This window comes from Danio rerio, chromosome 2 (assembly GCF_049306965.1).
Source record: "Danio rerio strain Tuebingen ecotype United States chromosome 2, GRCz12tu, whole genome shotgun sequence".
In the NCBI taxonomy this organism is placed as follows: Eukaryota; Metazoa; Chordata; class Actinopteri; order Cypriniformes; family Danionidae; genus Danio; species Danio rerio.
The window spans coordinates 38,962,684-38,981,522 of record NC_133177.1 but is presented as its reverse complement, the minus strand read 5'-3'; the positions used below and the strand labels follow the sequence as shown (position 1 = coordinate 38,981,522).

Genomic DNA, 18,839 nt, shown 5'->3' with positions numbered 1-18,839 from the left:
GAGATCAAGGTTTTTGCAATATCGAGGTATTTGCAAATCAACAATTAATATTGTTCTTTTAATTGTTTTCAGTGTTAGTAGCCATAGCAATAACAATGGAAATTCAACCATATTCATCAAATCATTCTAGAAAAATATATTATATAGTTATAACAAAAGATAGAATAATAGGAGAAAATAAGTTCAGATCAAATACGCTTTAGTATGTAAGTTAATGTAAGTTAATTTTAGTATGTATGTATGTATTTCCGTCTTTCGGATGAGACGTTAAACCGAGGTCCCGACTCTCTGTGGTCGTTAAAAATCCCAGGATGTCCTTCGAAAAAGAGTAGGGGTTTAACCCCGGCATCCTGGCCAAATCTGCCCACTGGCCTCTGTCCATCATAGCCTCCTAACCCTCCCCATATCATGATTGGCATATCATCACTCTGTCTCCTCTCCACCAATCAGCTGGTGTGTGGTGTGCGGTCTGGCGCAAAATGGCTGCCGTCGCGTCATCCAGGTGGATGCTGCACACTGGTGGTGGATGAGGAGATTCCCCCCCCATTGTGTAAAGCGCTTTGAGTGCCCAGAAAAGCGCTATATAAATGTAACGAATTATTATAATTATTATAATTACTATTCCTTTAAGAAAATCTGGTTTTGCACAAGTTTTTCACCTGTAGTCCCACGAGGACAGCGGGTGCACGTCACCTCCTGTGTTCCTCCAATCACATAGCAAGAATCACCCTCGCGACAGGGACACTTCTGGCAGGAGTTGGACAGTTGGCGGTTCACGTAATAACCCCTAGGGCACATCTGCAGATTCGGGATCTCATCAGCTGAGTAACAGCCTCCTGCAAACACAATAAATCCACATTCCTCAGCTCAGACATAAACTTTTCTTCATAACTAAAACAAAATACACGTTAACACGTTACACATGACCCATGGTTGATTTTTAAATGTACATAAAGGTTCTCAGTAAGTCTCAGTCATAGATTTTTACTAAAATTGTTTTATTTACGACCCATGTTGTTAAAATTGATTAATATAAAAGCTCATTTAAAACTGGGTGTTTACACCTATATGTGCCAGAAAGCCAAATTTACCTATATAATGGCTTTAATTAATTATTGTTAGAGTTGTGGCAAAAAAATCATTTTTAAAATGTATTGCTATTCTCTCTTGAATCGATTCTGAGCTTAGCTTTTAAAAGCAGATGGCGCTGTATGCTTTACAAACACCCATTTCTCGGCTTACAATCTATTCAATTACCAAATATCACTTGAACCTACATTAATCATTAATAATTATTTTTGTTATGCTGGTCCAAATGTGGCCCAAATGTATTTATATGTATTTTAATATCCTGTGTATAGCGCAAGAACAAGAAAAATCAATCCAACCAAAGAGTCCAATCAAAAATTTTGGCCTGAACATTATGATAGACTGTCCTACCTGGCACGTCATAATTTTGCCAAGTACGATGCAATTCTGGAACATCAATTTTGTTTGAAAATTCCTATTGCCTACCCCTAAAGCCAACCATAACTGTAAATTATAGCCAAAATCTGAGAGTTTAATTATTGGATAACAATCATGTAGAAGTGCAAAAACCTAACCCTAAGCCTAAACTTAACATAAACGGTAAACATATGCCTTAATTTTGATTGGCTGACAGGAATGTTGTTCCAGGATCAAAATAGATGTTAATCCATGAACACGTCCTACTTGGTTCATTCAGAAATGATTACATCATCAGCACATTTATGGACATGGCTCAAAAAAGAATGGCAGGAAAACATCAACAATCTGCCTTCTTTTTTGGTAGAGTAATTACTATCTACTGTAAAGTTTTAACATCATTGAATGTTACATTATGTACTGTAGTGATGTTGTCTAGTTAGCATTCATGTGTTTAGGAGGCATGGCTTTTGATGTCGATTTGCAGTGTTTGACATAGGCTTTCAGTGCTATCAGGATAATGTTAGCATTTTCCAAGATCTCCTATTGCACAAAAGCCAACTTGCATGACTCAGCCGAATGCACAAGAATGCATCAATGCAGAATTGATTTCTCCAACGATTTTTTGCCACAGCTTTATTTACTGTGTTGTCAATTTCATGCCGCTTATGTTTTAGCAACCTAAAAAAAAAAAAAAAAAAAAAGGTTTTAGCAACCTATGTTGCTAAGCAAGGCCTTTGCCCACTGAGACAGTTATAGATAGGCTGATTATTTATATATATTATGCCATTTTAGAATTGTTTTAGCATTAGATGATGGCTAAATATAATTATTTTATGACTCTTGACATTATTTTATTAAGATAGTGGCACATTACCTTGACATAATACATGTTTAGCCATAAACAAACATATCATGGGTAAATTGGGCAAACAATGACCATGGTGAGGTGGTAAAAATCTTTAAAAACAAAAAAACAAAAATGCAAACATTTTGTCATTTAATCATCATCCACTTTTTTTCAAACATATTTGAGTTTCGTTCATCTGTTGAACCCAAAGGAAGAAATACTGAAAGATGCTGAAAAAAAACATTGCTATTGACCCTAACAGAATTCTTTAATTCTACACTGTAAAACAATCCATAAATTATTTTTTTATTTAAAAAAAAAATCATTCATGTTTTTATTTTTCCTCATTTATTTATTTATTCCTTTTAATTTGAGTATATTCTTCCAACATTTATTAATCTTGAAAAGTTTTTAAAAAGAGACTTTTATTTTTTCAATAGTTTAAAGTGATAAATTTGTCTGGGTTGGTGTTGTATATAACACTTTAAAAACCTTCATAAACTGCCAGTACGCTTTCTGTTATTTTACAGACTGCTCTATATTTTATTTCTTATACATTCTATTATTTAAAATGTCTAAAATTTATCTAAATCATTTATCTAAAATGTCAATAAAAGTCCCTTTGTCAAACTGTAGAGTTAAATTTTCTAAATTTCAATAACGCAATTCACAAATGTAAATAAACGGAAAACACTTGTAAATATGGTGATATCTTTTACAGTGTACTATGGACGTCAATGGCTAATTTTTTCCAAACATTCTTTAGAATATCTTTGCATGTCTTGTTATATCTTTTTGTGTGTGAATTAAGAAATTCATAAAGGTTTGGAACCACCAAAGTGTGAGTAAATGTTAATTTTTGGGTGAACTATTGCTTTAAATAGTGAAATGACAAACCTGTTTCTGGATCACATGCTCCACCCTGACAGGAGCAGGGTACACAGGGGCTTCTGGGGCCTTGACCAGGAATAAGTCTCCTAAATCCGGTGGCACAGTGTTCACAAAAATGTCCATCATATTCAGCAGGACATCTGCACTTCTCTACCCAGAGCGCAGGAGTGCCAGGGCCCAGCTTAGCAGACACCAGAGAGACATCATCCAGATAACCACGTCCTGTTAGGAAAGCAGACACACACAGAGCTGTTAATGCACAATCTCATTTTAGATTGAAAACCTGTAATGCAATTCAATTTGATCCAAACTGAAAGCAAATCTAGGCCATGGGCTGGCTGTTTTAGAGCAAATGTGAAACTGTAACACTTCATTTACTAACATACTTTACCTTAAAACCACCAAAGCATCTACTTAATTGCAATCGACCCTACAAAATAAAAGCCTGCTGATTTTAGGTTAGAAAATGACGACAATTAATATAAAACTGAAAGAAAATTACATTTAAATATTAGTACTCCATTTTTGAGTTCTATTGAATAAATAAATGTCATACTTAATGCTTGCTTTTCATTTTTAGCATATAACAGTATTTTCAATAATACTATTACTACTATCATTAATAATTTTGTAGTAATATTAAATGCACTACATGCAAACCTAACCTCCAAGTGCTTTTATGAGAACCAGATTGAAAAACATATGTGAATCCCTGCTTATGCACTTGTTTTCAACAATGCATGCAGTTCATTGATACATTACAGGGTACAAAGATTAAATACTCACCATTCTCACCAAACGTCCCTCTAATCTTAATGGCTGTTAGATTGCTCAAGAGGGTTTGAAATTCTGCAGACGAAAGCTGTGGTTTCCATTTGCTGCCCGGCTGTTCGTCCAGTCTATTATGTAGAGTAACATACATTAGAATAATTCATATTAATTTAATAATGAATACAATTTTCAAAATTTGTATTTATTTGTAAAAGTTCTGGTTGATAATGATAAATTGATATTTGTACAATTTGGATAAGAACAACTAAATCACTCTTTTGTCAAAATAAAGAAAATAAAGAAGAAAACCAAATTGAAATATAATTGTATTTAAATAATTTTAGTTTTTATAATTTTGTCTATAATAGTAATTGTGAAATTATAACAAAGTAGAAAAAATGTTCCAAGATGTGGAACGTTCCAATACATTGAAATACATTGATCCCATTAACTTCCATTATACAAGTTACATATCAATTACATTTCATAGAAGTGTCAAAGAGACATGGGGTGGGCTCATTTGACTCAGGCAACCAATCAGCTTCTCAGTATGATGATGAAACTCTTAAGTCATGCCCCCAAACCATTTAAACCCCTTTAGTAAGTGATCCTATTGACTCCCACTATAAATGTCAATAACTACTTTAACTGTCATTAACTACATAATTACATAGGAGTCTCATAATATATATTAAGCAGCACAACTGATTTCAACAATGATGATAATAATAAATGTTTCTTTAGCACCAAATTCCTGACCAATCATGTGAAAATACATTTTTTTCTCTTGATGTCAACCATCGAAGTATCCTTAAAACAGTCCAGCAATTACATGCTTCCCATATATCATGCAAAACTAGATATAAAGGCAGGATAAGCACCCCTCGCATTTTCAAAATACACACTGCTCTAGTTATTCCTAATGATAATGTTACCTGAATGTGTAGGTGATTTTCTTGCCACAGGGCACCACGGTTCTCAAGTCCCCTAAAGAGGCAGATACTTTAAGACCTGCTCCTTCTAGAACAACGTCAGATGTGGAGGGACGACGGACACCTCTGTCCAGACGCAGAGAGAAGGTGAGCGTCTGACCGTAGCTCAAGGCCCGATTCCCTAAGTAGGTCGCTGTAAAACAGATGAAGCACAAACAATTTACTGAAATATCACAATAACAGTGTTGACACATCCACTATTAGTGTCTCCAGATATATTTTGTTTAAATTAATGAGAGAAGAATAGTGACATGCCTCAATGCCTTCCTGTTTTCCCCTCAGAGAAAGTGAAATTACTTGAAGCAAGTCACATGCTTTTTCTTTCAGTGCTTTACAGACCAGTGCGTCCCACACATAAACTTTACTGGGGCCCAGGTACAATAATGGCTGCCCAGGTATAATTAGTGACATATTTTTAAAAATATTATTAACATCCTTTTACACTTTTTTTGTATCCGCCCAATATAAACAAATATCCGCGATCGATTAAGTAGTGGAAAATCTTCTCTTATTTACCAGTTTCATTCTGTGTGTGCGAGATCTGTCAGCACTCCCACAGATGCTGACCACTTTGCAGACCTACAGAGATGCACCTTTTTGGGCTTTAAAGTGGTCGCCCGGCCTGGGTTTCTAAATCTCCTAAAATGTCCAAAACTTAACTTTTGCTTTTACCTTCTAAAGCTCATATGCGATTTTGCATTACTCTTTTATTAAAGACTACTTTCCACTTGTGTGATTCAATCCAACTACCACCGCCAATGTAAGAGAGTTGACCAGAATGTAACGACAGACACAAAATGTATTACTATATTTCTAAAATTACACATAATACAGAAAACAGATGTTTAATGAAAATGCATATAATATGTAACACACACAAATAATATGGAAATTAGACTTAATTATATGATGATAATTGAAGCTGAATGTATGATTCAGGAGGCAGAAACAGTCAAAAATAATTATAGTTAATATTGTCGAGACAAAATACTTATACAACCATTATTTTATAGATTCCTTTATATAATTTGTTTTATTATTAAAAATGATAACATTTCAATAAAGGTTTGTTTCTGAAAAATAAAATAAAATTTATCTACGAGATGCAAAATGTACCCTTAATTGTGAAATCGCCCATATATTTAGTTTATCAAAGGATGTACAGCGGGATCACGTCTCACTATAGTTGTTAAACGTGATATTTTATTCATTATGTCTCTATCTAACAACTCTAGATAGCGATTGTAAAATCAATCGGGTAACGTGTTACAGCGTCAGTACACTGCAATCTTTCGCTTTCTCAGATACTGTTGGTTGTGCACCTTTTTTACCAACCAAGTTTGTTGGCGCCATTATAATGAAACAGATCACTCTGACTAGTCATGCAAAAAGTGACTGACAGGTAGTAATTTGTGTGTAACCTATCTTTATTTATTTATTTATTTATGATTTTTGTTTCATAAATAATTAGTTCACTGCCATCTATGACGATGATGCCATCGTCCACCGCCGTGCTTTACATTAGACACCGTACGATGCCAAATTGGTCGACATCGCACAACCCTATTGGAAATATATTACTGATACTCCCAATAAATGAATCCACATACCTGGAGCAAACAGATAAACAGGAAGGATCTCCTTTGAGATGACCTCAAGGTCTTTGTGAGTAGGAGACCACCTGAACTGCACTTGTGAAGGGTTCACACCTTGAGCAGTTGCTGCTCGCCACCCTTCAGGTCCTTCGAAATGAAGCAAAGGATTACATTAAATTAGCAAAGTGCCAAATTAAAACCGATTGACTTAAACCAGAGTTTACACCTTAAGCTCACCATTTTCAAAAGGTGAAGTGATGTTGTAAACGGAATACCCTTCAGCTGAGCTGCACACATTTGAGTGGCCATTGCAAAAGCAAGGAAGACACTCCTCTGTATTATATGTGAGACGGCCATTGTTACGCGACCAACACCTTAGCCTGCATGAGAAGAAGATTAATAGCACTAAACAAACCTGTATGTTAATAATTAGATACAGAGATAAGAGATCAGCATTCTCACCTTAAAGGCTCACATCCGTTGGCAGTGACTGGAGAACCATCATGACAGCGGTCACACTTGTCTCCATGAATTCCCTGTTTACATGTGCATTGTCCATTACTGCTGCAGACAGGTCCTTGAGAACCTGGACAGAACAATTATATGCATAGTGCACAGATTAACTCAAATTTAGCTTCTTTTGATTGTTAGGTCGACAAAGTGGTTAAAACATTTGGGTGATTCCGCTAAGTATCTGATATGCTCCCATTAGCAATACAAGATCTCATCCAAAAATAATTGAAACTCCAGATAGGAATCAACTTTGCAATGATTCATGAGGTTGTTGAAAGTATGCCTTGATTAATGCACACACAGTAATTTAATTCAATTCAATTCAGCTTTATTTGTATAGCGCTTTTACAATGTAGACTGTGTCAAAGCAGCTTCACATAAATGGTCATAGTAACTGGATCATGGTAGTTTGGTTAAGTTCAAAGCTAAAGGTAGTCCAATAAAAAAATATTACGATGCATGACTTTGGCCAGGTTAGGCCCATTTTATGCATTAGGCCTGCATAATATCAAATGTAATAACATTTATTTGAAAGGAATTCCCTTTTCTTTTTTTAGAACTGATTTTCTACATGCAGAAACTATACCAATGGGAATTTACTGGTTTAAAATAATTGATCAATGTGTCTCAAAGAAGTCTATTAACCATAATTTGTTTGCGGATACCATTTAGTTTGATATTTTGCATTTAAATAAATAGCTTTTCTAAAGGGATAGTTCACACAAAAATTAAACAATTATGTCATTTACTCACCTTCACTTTTTCAAACCTTTCTGAGTTTCTTTCTTTTGTTCAACACAGAAGATATTTTGAAGAAAGCTGGAAACCTGTAACCATCAACTTCCATTGTGTTGCTTTTCCTACTATGAAATTCATTGTTACAGGTTTTCAGCTTTAATCAAAATATCATCTTTTGTGTACAATAGAAGAAAGAAAAATATGTAGTTTTCAAACCAACTGAGGGCGAGTAAATAGTAAATGTTAACTTTTGGGTGAGCTATCTCTTTAAATGTTGCAAATCATTTTAGAAACCAGATTCTAAAATTTTATTAAAAAATAATTACTGCAATTTTCCACATGTTACTAGGGCTGCTTGATATTGGAAAAATATAACATAGTGATATATTTATTACTCTGAATCTACGATATATGTTGCGATATAAACACGATTTCACCTGAGGACTTGAATATCTCTATTTGGAAAGAATTTAACAATTTAGATTGATTTTGATTAGGCTGTGTGAATAATCGAAATCGAATCACGAGTGGAAACATTGCGATTAGCTAATCGAAAGAGGCTGTGATATGAAATATATATGTATTAAATAATTTCCCCCTCTCAGAGCAAATGCGTGACTGCAGTCAGTGTGTGATAGTCTTACCAGCCAATTGAGTGAGCACATCCGTTCTGCCCAATCAGAATTGCTCAACCGAACTATGCGAAAAGCCCAAAATAAAACAAACAGGAAAGCGCGGACACTTGCCATGATGGGGTCTGATGCTTCAGAAGCATTGAATAGACAAATTCAAATCAATGAAAAACAGCATGTTGGTAATATTGGAAAATTTTGGTTTCAAAGTCACAGACACTGAACAAAAACTGGTCATTTGTAAGAGCTGTCGCAGAATTGTTGACACAGCACAAGTACAACAACCAGCATCTGCATAAAATACAATGAACAGTCTACAAGCATAGATAAATACAATAAAAAATAATCAGTTTTTTATTGTTTTCTTAGAGTAATTGAATATTCAAATGTAAAATCACACAATGTAGTTTTTTTTGTAAAAATAAGTCAATAAAATTAATTGTTATAAAGGTGGAACGGTCACCTCACAGCAAATAAGTCACTGGTTCAAGTCTCAGTTGGGCCAGTTGGAGTTTCTGTGTGGAGTTTGCATGTTCTCCTCATGTTGGGTTTCCCCCACAGTCCAAAGACATGCACTATAGGTGAAGTAAATAAGCTAAATTGGCCCTAGTGTATAAGTGTAAAGGCAAGGGTGTATGGGTGTTTCCCAGTACTGTTGCAGCTGGAAAAAAAATATATGCTGGATAAGTTCTTTCCGCGGTGTCGACCCTGGGTAAATAAAGAGACTAAGCCGATGGAAATTGAATGAATGAATAATAGTTATAAACAATACAATTGTTACAAACAATACAATTTCTTATTGGCATCTTCACAGGCATCAAAATCTCATGCAAATAATATATATTATATTATAGACTCAATATTGTATATCCTGCGATGTGACTACTGGGTATGATCACATTGCAACATGGATGCTGAAATAATATATTGTGCAGCCCTACAACTTAGCCCTTCTTTAACATTTTTTGATGCAATTGCAATATAATGTTTGACCAGGCCATGCAGCTCTCAGTATAATCTGAAGACATGGAATACAATTTAATACAATATAATTAAAGCAGCAACTCACCTGCAGGGTTGCAGTTGCAGGGCACACAATTGTCTCCTGCCCTCTGGTGGTAGTATCCTTCCTTACAGCTTTCGCAATGCCTCCCTTGGGTGTTTCCCTGGCAGTTTAAACAGTACAATCCCAGCTGATCTGCTCTGCAGAACCGTGCCTTCCCATGGCATGAACAGGCAGAGGAGGCTGCAAGAGAACATGCCAAGATTAGTTACCTGGTGTCAACAACTTCCCATGTTTAAAAAAGACCCCCTATAAAGACTTCCCCAGCCTCCTGTGGTTTAAGAATCTGCTGAGCGAGTCGACTTTTTACAGTCTGCAAAAAAATTAATTATCACACTGTCAAACACAACTGGCGCCAGTCAAGTTTTTAGTGGTATTGCTCCGAGTATGGGAAAGTAGCACGAAGACAGTCTTATGGCTATAAAAACAAACACCTGCCGCCAGAGTAAATTACACCACACCTTAAGGTATATTCACTCACTCTCTATATAGACAATTACTCAAAGCCACAAACCATAAGCTACCGGCACAAACAAAGACAAAACCACAAATTATTCTGGGGATCAACAAAGACATGCCGGACATCCAGAGTGGACGACTTTTAAAAGGGAAAGAGAAAAGCCTTCAGCTGTGTAAGCACATTAGATCATGTGTGATTATGTGCAATAAAACAGCCTAGCCAATGCTCGGTCAGGCCTACAGTAATGTTGAAAACACCGTCGATAATGGATGTTAGATAATTGACTGTCTTTGTGGCTGGGACAAGCTCACTCTTGTAGGTAATTTATCACTAAGGTATTATGAGGTCATATCAAGCATGAACCTCATCTACTCAGTACAGGCATTCCTATCCTGCTAAAGTCGCAACTGGCAACATCAGGGTCCTACACAGGTAAGAGAAACAGACGCAGGCTCTCAGTGAAAAGCAAAACCACAAAGATTACACAACAGATGAGATCCTTAAAGGACAGTTTGCTTGAATACTGTTGCTATTGCCTAGAAAATAGACCCTTTTTTACTGACTGTGATGTATTTTTCTGTTTTAAAATATTGTTCAATTCAATATTATTTTTAATATTAAGTGAATGTACATTTGCAATAGTATAACCTTGGCTTTTGTTATATCACATTACAGCATCAAATTATATTTTTAAATGATTTGCAGTTGACATGCTATAATCTATGCCATAATCATTCTATATTTGTTAGTTTAAAAGGTTATAAAATTCATAAATTTGTTATAACAACAAATCAAACCACAAAGTCATTAGCTGTAGTCTCATCTTTAGCTATTTTATCCAATTTAATAACAAAAAGGTCAGTATAAAACAAACATGTATGTTTTCATATTTTTACACTATGATTTAAGTTATTAAAAAGGTTTTAAAGAAGAACAGTATTGCTTAATAAATGCTGTATTTTTGCAGTAATACATTTATTTATCATACAGATAAACAGGTTAGCAGATTTTGGCTGGATCACTATTATTATGAAGAGTATAGTTATAGCTATTATTATGATCTGATGGTTTTATGATGTACAGTATGAGGTAATGCCTTTAACAGTATTTTTGTTGCACAGCAATACACTGTAGCCTACACTGTAATCAATCTACATAAATACACGTGGGACACCGGTCACTGGGATGATTTTGAAATACTACATAGCCAGTCAGTTTTACTTTAGGCTACATGTTAAATATAAATAAAACCGAAAAAATATTAAATATACTGTTTAAATAAAAACTCAAATGTCGGTTAAATATTGACAAATCTATCGGTTAGGTTAAATTCTTAATTACAACGGTTGGGTTTGTCCCTATTTTACCCAAACTTCGGTTAAAGCTATTTAGCAGTTTTACAGTCTCAAACTTTTAATTAAAAAACAAAGACTTTTCATTTCGTTAAAACACTTCTCTTGGAATATTAATTAACCTAATATTTTGCTATATGTAAAGGCTGCTGTTGCACAAAACCTTCGGTTTGCAAATGAAGCGAAACTTAAGCAAATTAACATCTTTCTGTTGGTAACTACAAGCTATAGAACTTTTGATAACGAAAAAAATTATTAATACGAGGAAAACTTTACTTACATCGAACTGTTCCGTGAACTGGAGTCCAGATGCAAAACGCGCAAAGAATGATCCAACTGCTCTTCATTTTCCACATCCAAGAAACTAAATTTAATGACAAGTTCTCTCTTTTATGGTGTCTGTTCGATGAGAAGGTTATCGATGGTCCGTTTGGTGCGCTGAACGGACACCTGACGCTTGTGCCGGCTGATCCCTGCGCGCGCATTTAAAAACTTCCCAGTTGACAAGCGCGGGCACGTCAAGCTCTGTCTCTCAAACTGTTCATTTACTCATGAGTGATTCATACTGCATGTGCCTGATAGGAAATGTATCATGCCATTCCTCAGATAAAGACGTATTTGAGTAAATGTCTATACTAGAACACAGCACGAGAACATAATCCATTGTTCATCAATGTGATATTAAAAATGAATGCTTGAGGCAGTGCTTTAATGAATAGATGCCAAAAATAGCAAAACATAAAACATTCAACAAAGCAGCAGATTGTCACACTTATAAATATATTCTTTAAATTCAGGTGTATACATATCATTAAAATAAAGAATATAACATGTTTATTACAAGTTAAACAATTTCCCTCATTATAATGCGAGTACACGACTTCCAAAGATTCATATAGAATACTTGGATCAACTTATATAAATATTTTCTTACTCTACCAGGTTTTATTGAATAGGCCCTCAATATCATGCAAACCAAAATATAATGAAATATTATTAATACTTTTCATGTGTTTAATAAAATAGTATTTTTGCAATATAGTTTTAAATTTTTCAGGATCAAAGTACCTAAATAAATTAATGCTTTTATGTTGCAAAATATTCATTTTCACATTCAAATGTTCATTCACAATTATGTCAAAATATGTATTTAAAACAATAGTTACTAATTTAACTTCTTTCTAAAAAGTAATAAAAGTTTTTTAGTATTTTAATATAAGTATATTATACTAATATATATTTGTCAACAAGTTTATGAGACATTCTTTTGAAAGACAGATAGATATAGACAGATGGAGATAGATCTCTCACTATGGCAAGAAAATAATGGCAGAACCACACCTAAACTCAAGACCAAACCACCACACTGAAGCCATAGAAATGTAGCAATCGTGAACAGTCTTAGACTGCAGTTTTCTTCTTTACCACACAATCATCTATGGGCACCTTAACCAGAATAAATGATCTAAAATAAAATTGCATTTCATGTTTGGGCACATGAAGCAACTGAACTGCCCTGAAAACCCTTTATTGTGCAGGAGACCCTGAAGAACAAACCCTAAACATTAAATATCTGGAAAGTACCTCATTTATGAGGTATATCCTAATTGTTATTCACCTTCATTCTGTGGCAAACAAAACAGTTCATGTCTAGTCTAATATGAGTTGACAGTGATTCACTGTGGTATTGGTTTGGGTTCAGAAAGACTTGAAGGGATGGTTCACTCCAAGATGAAAACTTGCTATTAATTTATCCTCAGGCCATCCAAGATGTAAGTGATTTCTTAAGTAGGACGACTAGCATTTTTTTTAGTTGAAGGTTGGTGATTCACAAAATGCTAGTCAATGGATTGGCTACCAAGTCTTTTCACATCCAGTATACTCTAAGCTGCAGCCATACTTGCATATACAGACTAAATGAAATGAATACTTGCAAGTATATATTAAGCTTCATGACAGTGTGGAATGCAAGCTTGCTCTGCCATATAATGACTTATGTGAGGGCACAAACTTTCACAAAAGCTTATGCTTTGTTTACATAGAGTATTTGTATACAGGTTGCAGCATCTAGAAAAGGCAAAAGTAAGTACCATTTTGATAAACAAAACATCACACGGATCCTCCTTTCTGGCTGTAAGCAAACAGTACAGCTCATAATTTGAAATCCCACATCATTATGTGACAAAAAAGTGAAACAATTCTGATTTAAAGTGTTTGAGAGCTTAAAGTAGACGTGAACTGAAGAACTTATAGTTATATACTTATGAAATATAACCTAATGACATTTACTAGTTAAGTGGTCAAACGATATATATATAGCCTATATTATTATTATTTTTATATAATAGTAGAATTTGAAGAGTTTTTGTTGATACTCAAACATCAGTTTATTATATATATATATATATATATATATATATATATATATATATATATATATATATATATATATATATATATATATATATATACACACACACACACACACACACACACACACACATACATACATAAGTTGTATATGTAGCTATATATACTAATTAAAAATATTCATTAGAAAAACAGAAGACTTGTGACTTTATAGGAATGTTTAAAGTTGTGTTCAAAACAGACTTTGGCGTGTTGTATATACAATCCGTATGACATGAAGAGTTAGTATATTTACCTTAAAATCTATAATGGTGTCTGTTGTTAACAAATCTCATGTCCGGTGTCTTGCCTAAAAAGTAAACTAGCGACGAGTTTGCAGCGCTATAAAAACAAATCACAACGAGATTGCTATAGAAACCAGCGGACAGTCAGGGTTGATCAGGAATTCTGGATTGTGCGTCAATACTAAGCTATTTGAGATTGCGTTGGGTTTAGGAGACATCTCCAGTTGCGAATGTGAACAGGACACAAAAAACGGTGTTATGCCAAGAAATGTAGCCTACACCTGCCCTAAAATGACCCCCCCCCCTTTCATAGACTTTCATAAGCATTACATACAAAACAAAGGCCATAATTGATTAAAACGTAGGCAAATAGCCTATAATTATTATTTTGATGGATCAAGCAAAAACAAGTGAAACGCATTTTAAAACTAAATTAAAAATAATAATATTTACTGTAATATACAATGAGCCTGCTTCTAAAATTAGGATTTTGGTGGGTTTTAAACAAACGGAAAACAAACAAAATATATTGTAGTTTACTTACCAACTGGTCATATTTTATTCTTATCAGTACTGGTATAGTTTTAGGGCACTAACATCATTTAGTCATATCTTGAAAATGAGTTTTTAAATAAAAAGCCTTTAGCTCTTTGACCGTTGCTTGGATATCACAAGCATAGCTGTCATCAACATACCGGAGCGAACTGAACAGTACTGGAAGAGCCGCTCCGGTGAAAAATGTGCGCCTCGGGGCACTGATATTTCTGGTGTGCGCAAGGAACGAGGCGACGCCCTTTGACGAACTCGAGGAAAGCAGAGACGCGGGGCTGAGTCAGAGGAGCCTGAGCTCAAAAACACACCCAAACAGCAGCACCACACAGCCTCATCCTCCACACCTTGTTCCTCACACAGACACAGCGAGACCCGCCCAAAACCTCTCAGGTAAACACGCTCAAACTCATACCCTTCGGCCACTGAGAGTGTGTGAAGCACACCCTGTCTACATTAGGCCTATCTCTCAGCAACACCACTACCACACCCTTACACACACACACACACACTTCTGGTGTGAGAACACTCCACAGACATAATGCTTTTTATACTGTAGCCTACTTTACATATCCTCATACCCCAACTCTCGCTCTATACCCAACCCTCATAGAAAACATTCAGCATTCTGACATTTTCAAAATACTAAGTGAAGTTTATTCATAAACTAATTTCGAGAGGAGCACGTGATTATGATTGAACACGGCTGGTCCTGCATTAGCATGCTTGATCCACCAATCAGGCCATTCCTAACCACTATAAAGAGCCAGGGTTTTCTCACTACAGTCATCTTCGATTTGAAGAATACACTGCTCTGCATCAGCTGCTACTGCTACTGCTACTGCTACTGCTACTGCTACTGCTACTGCTACTGCTACTGCTACTGCTACTGCTACTGCTACTGCTACTGCTACTGCTACTGCTACTGCTACTGCTACTGCTACTGCTGCTACATCAACTTCTCCAGCTACAACTTCTCCAGCAACAACATCAACTTCTCCAGCTACATCAACTTCTCCAACAACAACAACTTCTCCAGCAACATCAACTTCTCCAACAACAACAACTTCTCCAGCTACATCAACTTCTCCAACAACAACAACTTCTCCAGCTACATCAACTTCTCCAACAACAACAACTTCTCCAGCTACATCAACTTCTCCAACAACAACAACTTCTCCAGCTACATCAACTTCTCCAACAACAACAACTTCTCCAGCTACATCAACTTCTCCAACAACAACAACTTCTCCAGCTACATCAACTTCTCCAACAACAACTTCTCCAGCTACATCAACTTCTCCAGCTACATCAACTTCTCCAACAACTTCTCCAGCTACATCAACTTCTCCAGCTACACCAACTTATCCAACTACAACTTCTCAACCTTCTACTTCAATTGCCTCACACAATGCAATCTCTGTGTCTTCAACCCAATTCTCCAACAAGATCACAGTAAACACTCGATCACCATCCATGAACTTTGCCTAAACTCTCAATGCCTGCGATTCAAGCTGAACTCTCTTCTAGGGGTGCACCAGCGGTAACATACATGACACTTTTTAAGGGGAAGCCTCACAAACTACAACTAAGATTAAACATCCATCTTTAAAGGATGATTCTAGCGTGAATAGAATGACTCACCTCTCAATCAAGGTTGTAGACAATCCAATCCTTAAAACATCAGTCCACAACTTATGCATACATTGATAAACATCCATGTTAATCCTCCAAACTAGTCGCTGTGGTGCATTCAATAGAGTAGCGTCTCCAATCATAACACTAGTTCTCTGGCAAACAAAATGGCCGCCAGCCTTTTTCTGCAACCTTGATTGACACTCCTTCGAGCCAATAGCTGAAAGGAGAAGCGCCACCATCCAATGAACTCTCAAAAATTTGAGATGGTCCCACCCTCTCTCATGACAAGCTCATGAATGATTATCATTACATTTACACAATTACTACTAAATGGTGACATTAATTTTAAGTTCAGGGTTTGATGTTGGCAGATGATAAATAAATAAATACATAAATTAATAAATAAATAATAAAGAAAATAAATAATTATAAAATGTAAAAAAAAAAAAAAAAAAAAAAAAAAAAAAAAAAAAAAAAAAAAAACTGCCACATCTGATAGCAGTTTAACTTCTAAAAAGTTTACTCTGCTACTGAAAAACATTCAATGCATTAGGCATAGAAGTCCAATCGTAATATGCCCCAGTGACTCATGTCCATACACTTATAAGCCATAAGCTTATAATGGCAAGTTGGTTAGATGTGAAAACAGCAAAGAAACAAACTTCCCGCTTTGACTTCCACGAATAAGAGGAGGACATTTCTGACATGTCTGATGTTTCATCAATTGACTCTGCGTTAGATACAAACCAAGGGGTTTAAACTCCACTATAATTCCACCTACCCTGTCTTCAAGAGGTACATCAGGATCACTAGTCGAGCAGATTTCCCATTTAATATGCCATCCTTAGGAGGGACAAATGCCTACCTCTACTATCTTTGCTCGTTGCGACAATGAGGCTTCGTACCATGCATTAACAAAGGCACTTCCACACTTAGTTGCCCATGCTCTTATTAAGACGCCCCGCATGGTTATCAGCTAAAATAATTCATTGTGTTTGCCATACATGTACCATGTTGTAATGTCATTTCTGATTCTCTCTTGTTTTTTCTCATTTCAGAGATCATGTCAGCTGGTTGCAGAAGCTGACCCTCATCCAACCTATTACACTCCACATCCATTTCTAAATACATTTACACTCTTTGCAAATGACACTTTTCCACTCACATAGCCCACACCCTCGATGCCATATTCACACTAGCCTTTATAATTTAAGTCTTCTGAACTAAGTATGACATTTCAATCCAACGATACACCTAACCATATCTGATCTATCTTCGCAGGATGAAGGGATGCAGGATGATATCCGTTCCCCCACACACCTGTTCTAAACAGGCCCGGATTGGCTAATCGGGAGGACCGGGAGAATTCCCGGTGGGCCGGTCTGTTTTATTTTGGCCGCGAGGGCCGGTGTCCCTAGCTCCAGAATCTGTTGCTCTCAGCAGTGACACTTTTTTAATTCATTTACTTGACCACAGCTTTTTATTCATTATTTTACCACAACTTTTCTCTTTTGTTGTGGTCGAGTGGTTGGCACGTTAGGTTAAGACGCTGCGGACCTGGGTTCGATCCTTGCTAGAGTAATTTAGTGTTTTCATTTTTTGATAAGACATATAATACTGTTAGGGTTGTAGAACATTTGAAGTTCTAAAGCAGCTGTTTTCTCAAAAAAAAAAAAAAAAAAAAAAAAAAAAAAAAAAAAAAAAAAAAAAAAAAAAAAAAAAAAAAAAAAAAAAAAAAAAAAAAAGACATGATAGTGCCATTAGAAACTGATTTGGAAATATTTATTTACTTATTTTAATATAGTCAGTCGTGAACTGAGGTGGGCCGGTCTGAGGCTTGAAACTCCAGAGCTGAAAAGGTGTCCCACTCCGGCCCTGGTTCTAAACCTCTTAGCATTTTTACACCACAGAAGAGCAATACCACCTCGGGGAAGCCCAGCCGATCCTCTCCAGCCAACTTCCACCATCATGCATTATTGGGTATGAAGTATGACTCTGTCATTTCCTTCCGATTTCCCTTCCTATTTAACATAGGAGCTCCTTCACTACCCTTCCCTGTTTTTCTAGCTTTAACTTTTTCTCTCCAAATTTAAACTATCCTATACTTCTATTCACTTTCATTCACCACAGCTCCGACCAATTCAGGGGTTGTCTTGAGTTTCAGTTGCTGCAACAGGAACGTTCTAAATGAGCTTGCATACACTTACAAATTTTCTAAATACCACTATCGTTGCACTCCCCGCACTAATACAGCAGTAAATGCTTCTGCGGGAGCACAAGTTGCCTCCATACTGGCCCACTACACCACTGCAGCCGCAGAAATGCTCCGCAGAGTTGCACACCCAAAGCACCACTGCTACCGCAGTGACCCTCTAGCATATGCCTTATTCACCTTCATCTTTACATATCACTAAAGGCAGTATTTAACGTCCCTGCGGGAGCACTCAAAACTTACTAATATCGACTGTTTAGGTGCTCCACTTAACTATACACCCCATTAACATCACTGCAACTGCAGTGACGCTCTAGCTGAGCCCCTTTTTCACTTTCATCTCTAAATATCACTGCTAATAGTACTTAGTATTTCCATGTGAGACTCGAATACTGAGTACCACTGCACCTCTGCTCTTGCAGAGACGCTTTGCCGAGCCTTATTCTCCCTCTGCACCACTGCTGCAACAGTTAAGCTTTGCCT

General features: G+C 36.0%; 1 protein-coding gene across 3 annotated transcripts in view; it reads right to left on the bottom strand.

Moving 5' to 3' along the window:
* The window catches only part of lamc2 (laminin, gamma 2), a 32,741-nt gene extending 16,443 nt beyond the window's left edge, over positions 1-16,298 (bottom strand). Inside the window, exons 1-9 of one of the 3 annotated variants that reach the window (XM_073927653.1) lie at positions 16,151-16,298; positions 9,498-9,674; positions 7,008-7,131; positions 6,783-6,925; positions 6,561-6,692; positions 4,894-5,083; positions 3,974-4,086; positions 3,194-3,409; positions 660-836 (exon numbers count right to left, since the gene is read on the bottom strand). In XM_073927653.1, coding sequence (XP_073783754.1) covers positions 660-798 — 139 coding nt within the window. In that variant the 5' untranslated portion in view covers positions 799-836; positions 3,194-3,409; positions 3,974-4,086; ... (4 more) ...; positions 9,498-9,674; positions 16,151-16,298. Of the gene's footprint in view, positions 1-659; positions 837-3,193; positions 3,410-3,973; positions 4,087-4,893; positions 5,084-6,560; positions 6,693-6,782; positions 6,926-7,007; positions 7,132-9,497; positions 9,675-11,583; positions 11,765-13,968; positions 15,137-16,150 lie in introns of those variants that run through there. The other 2 variants (XM_073927654.1, XM_003197884.7) reach the window with 2 other exon arrangements.
* Positions 16,299-18,839: the final 2,541 nt, after the last annotated feature.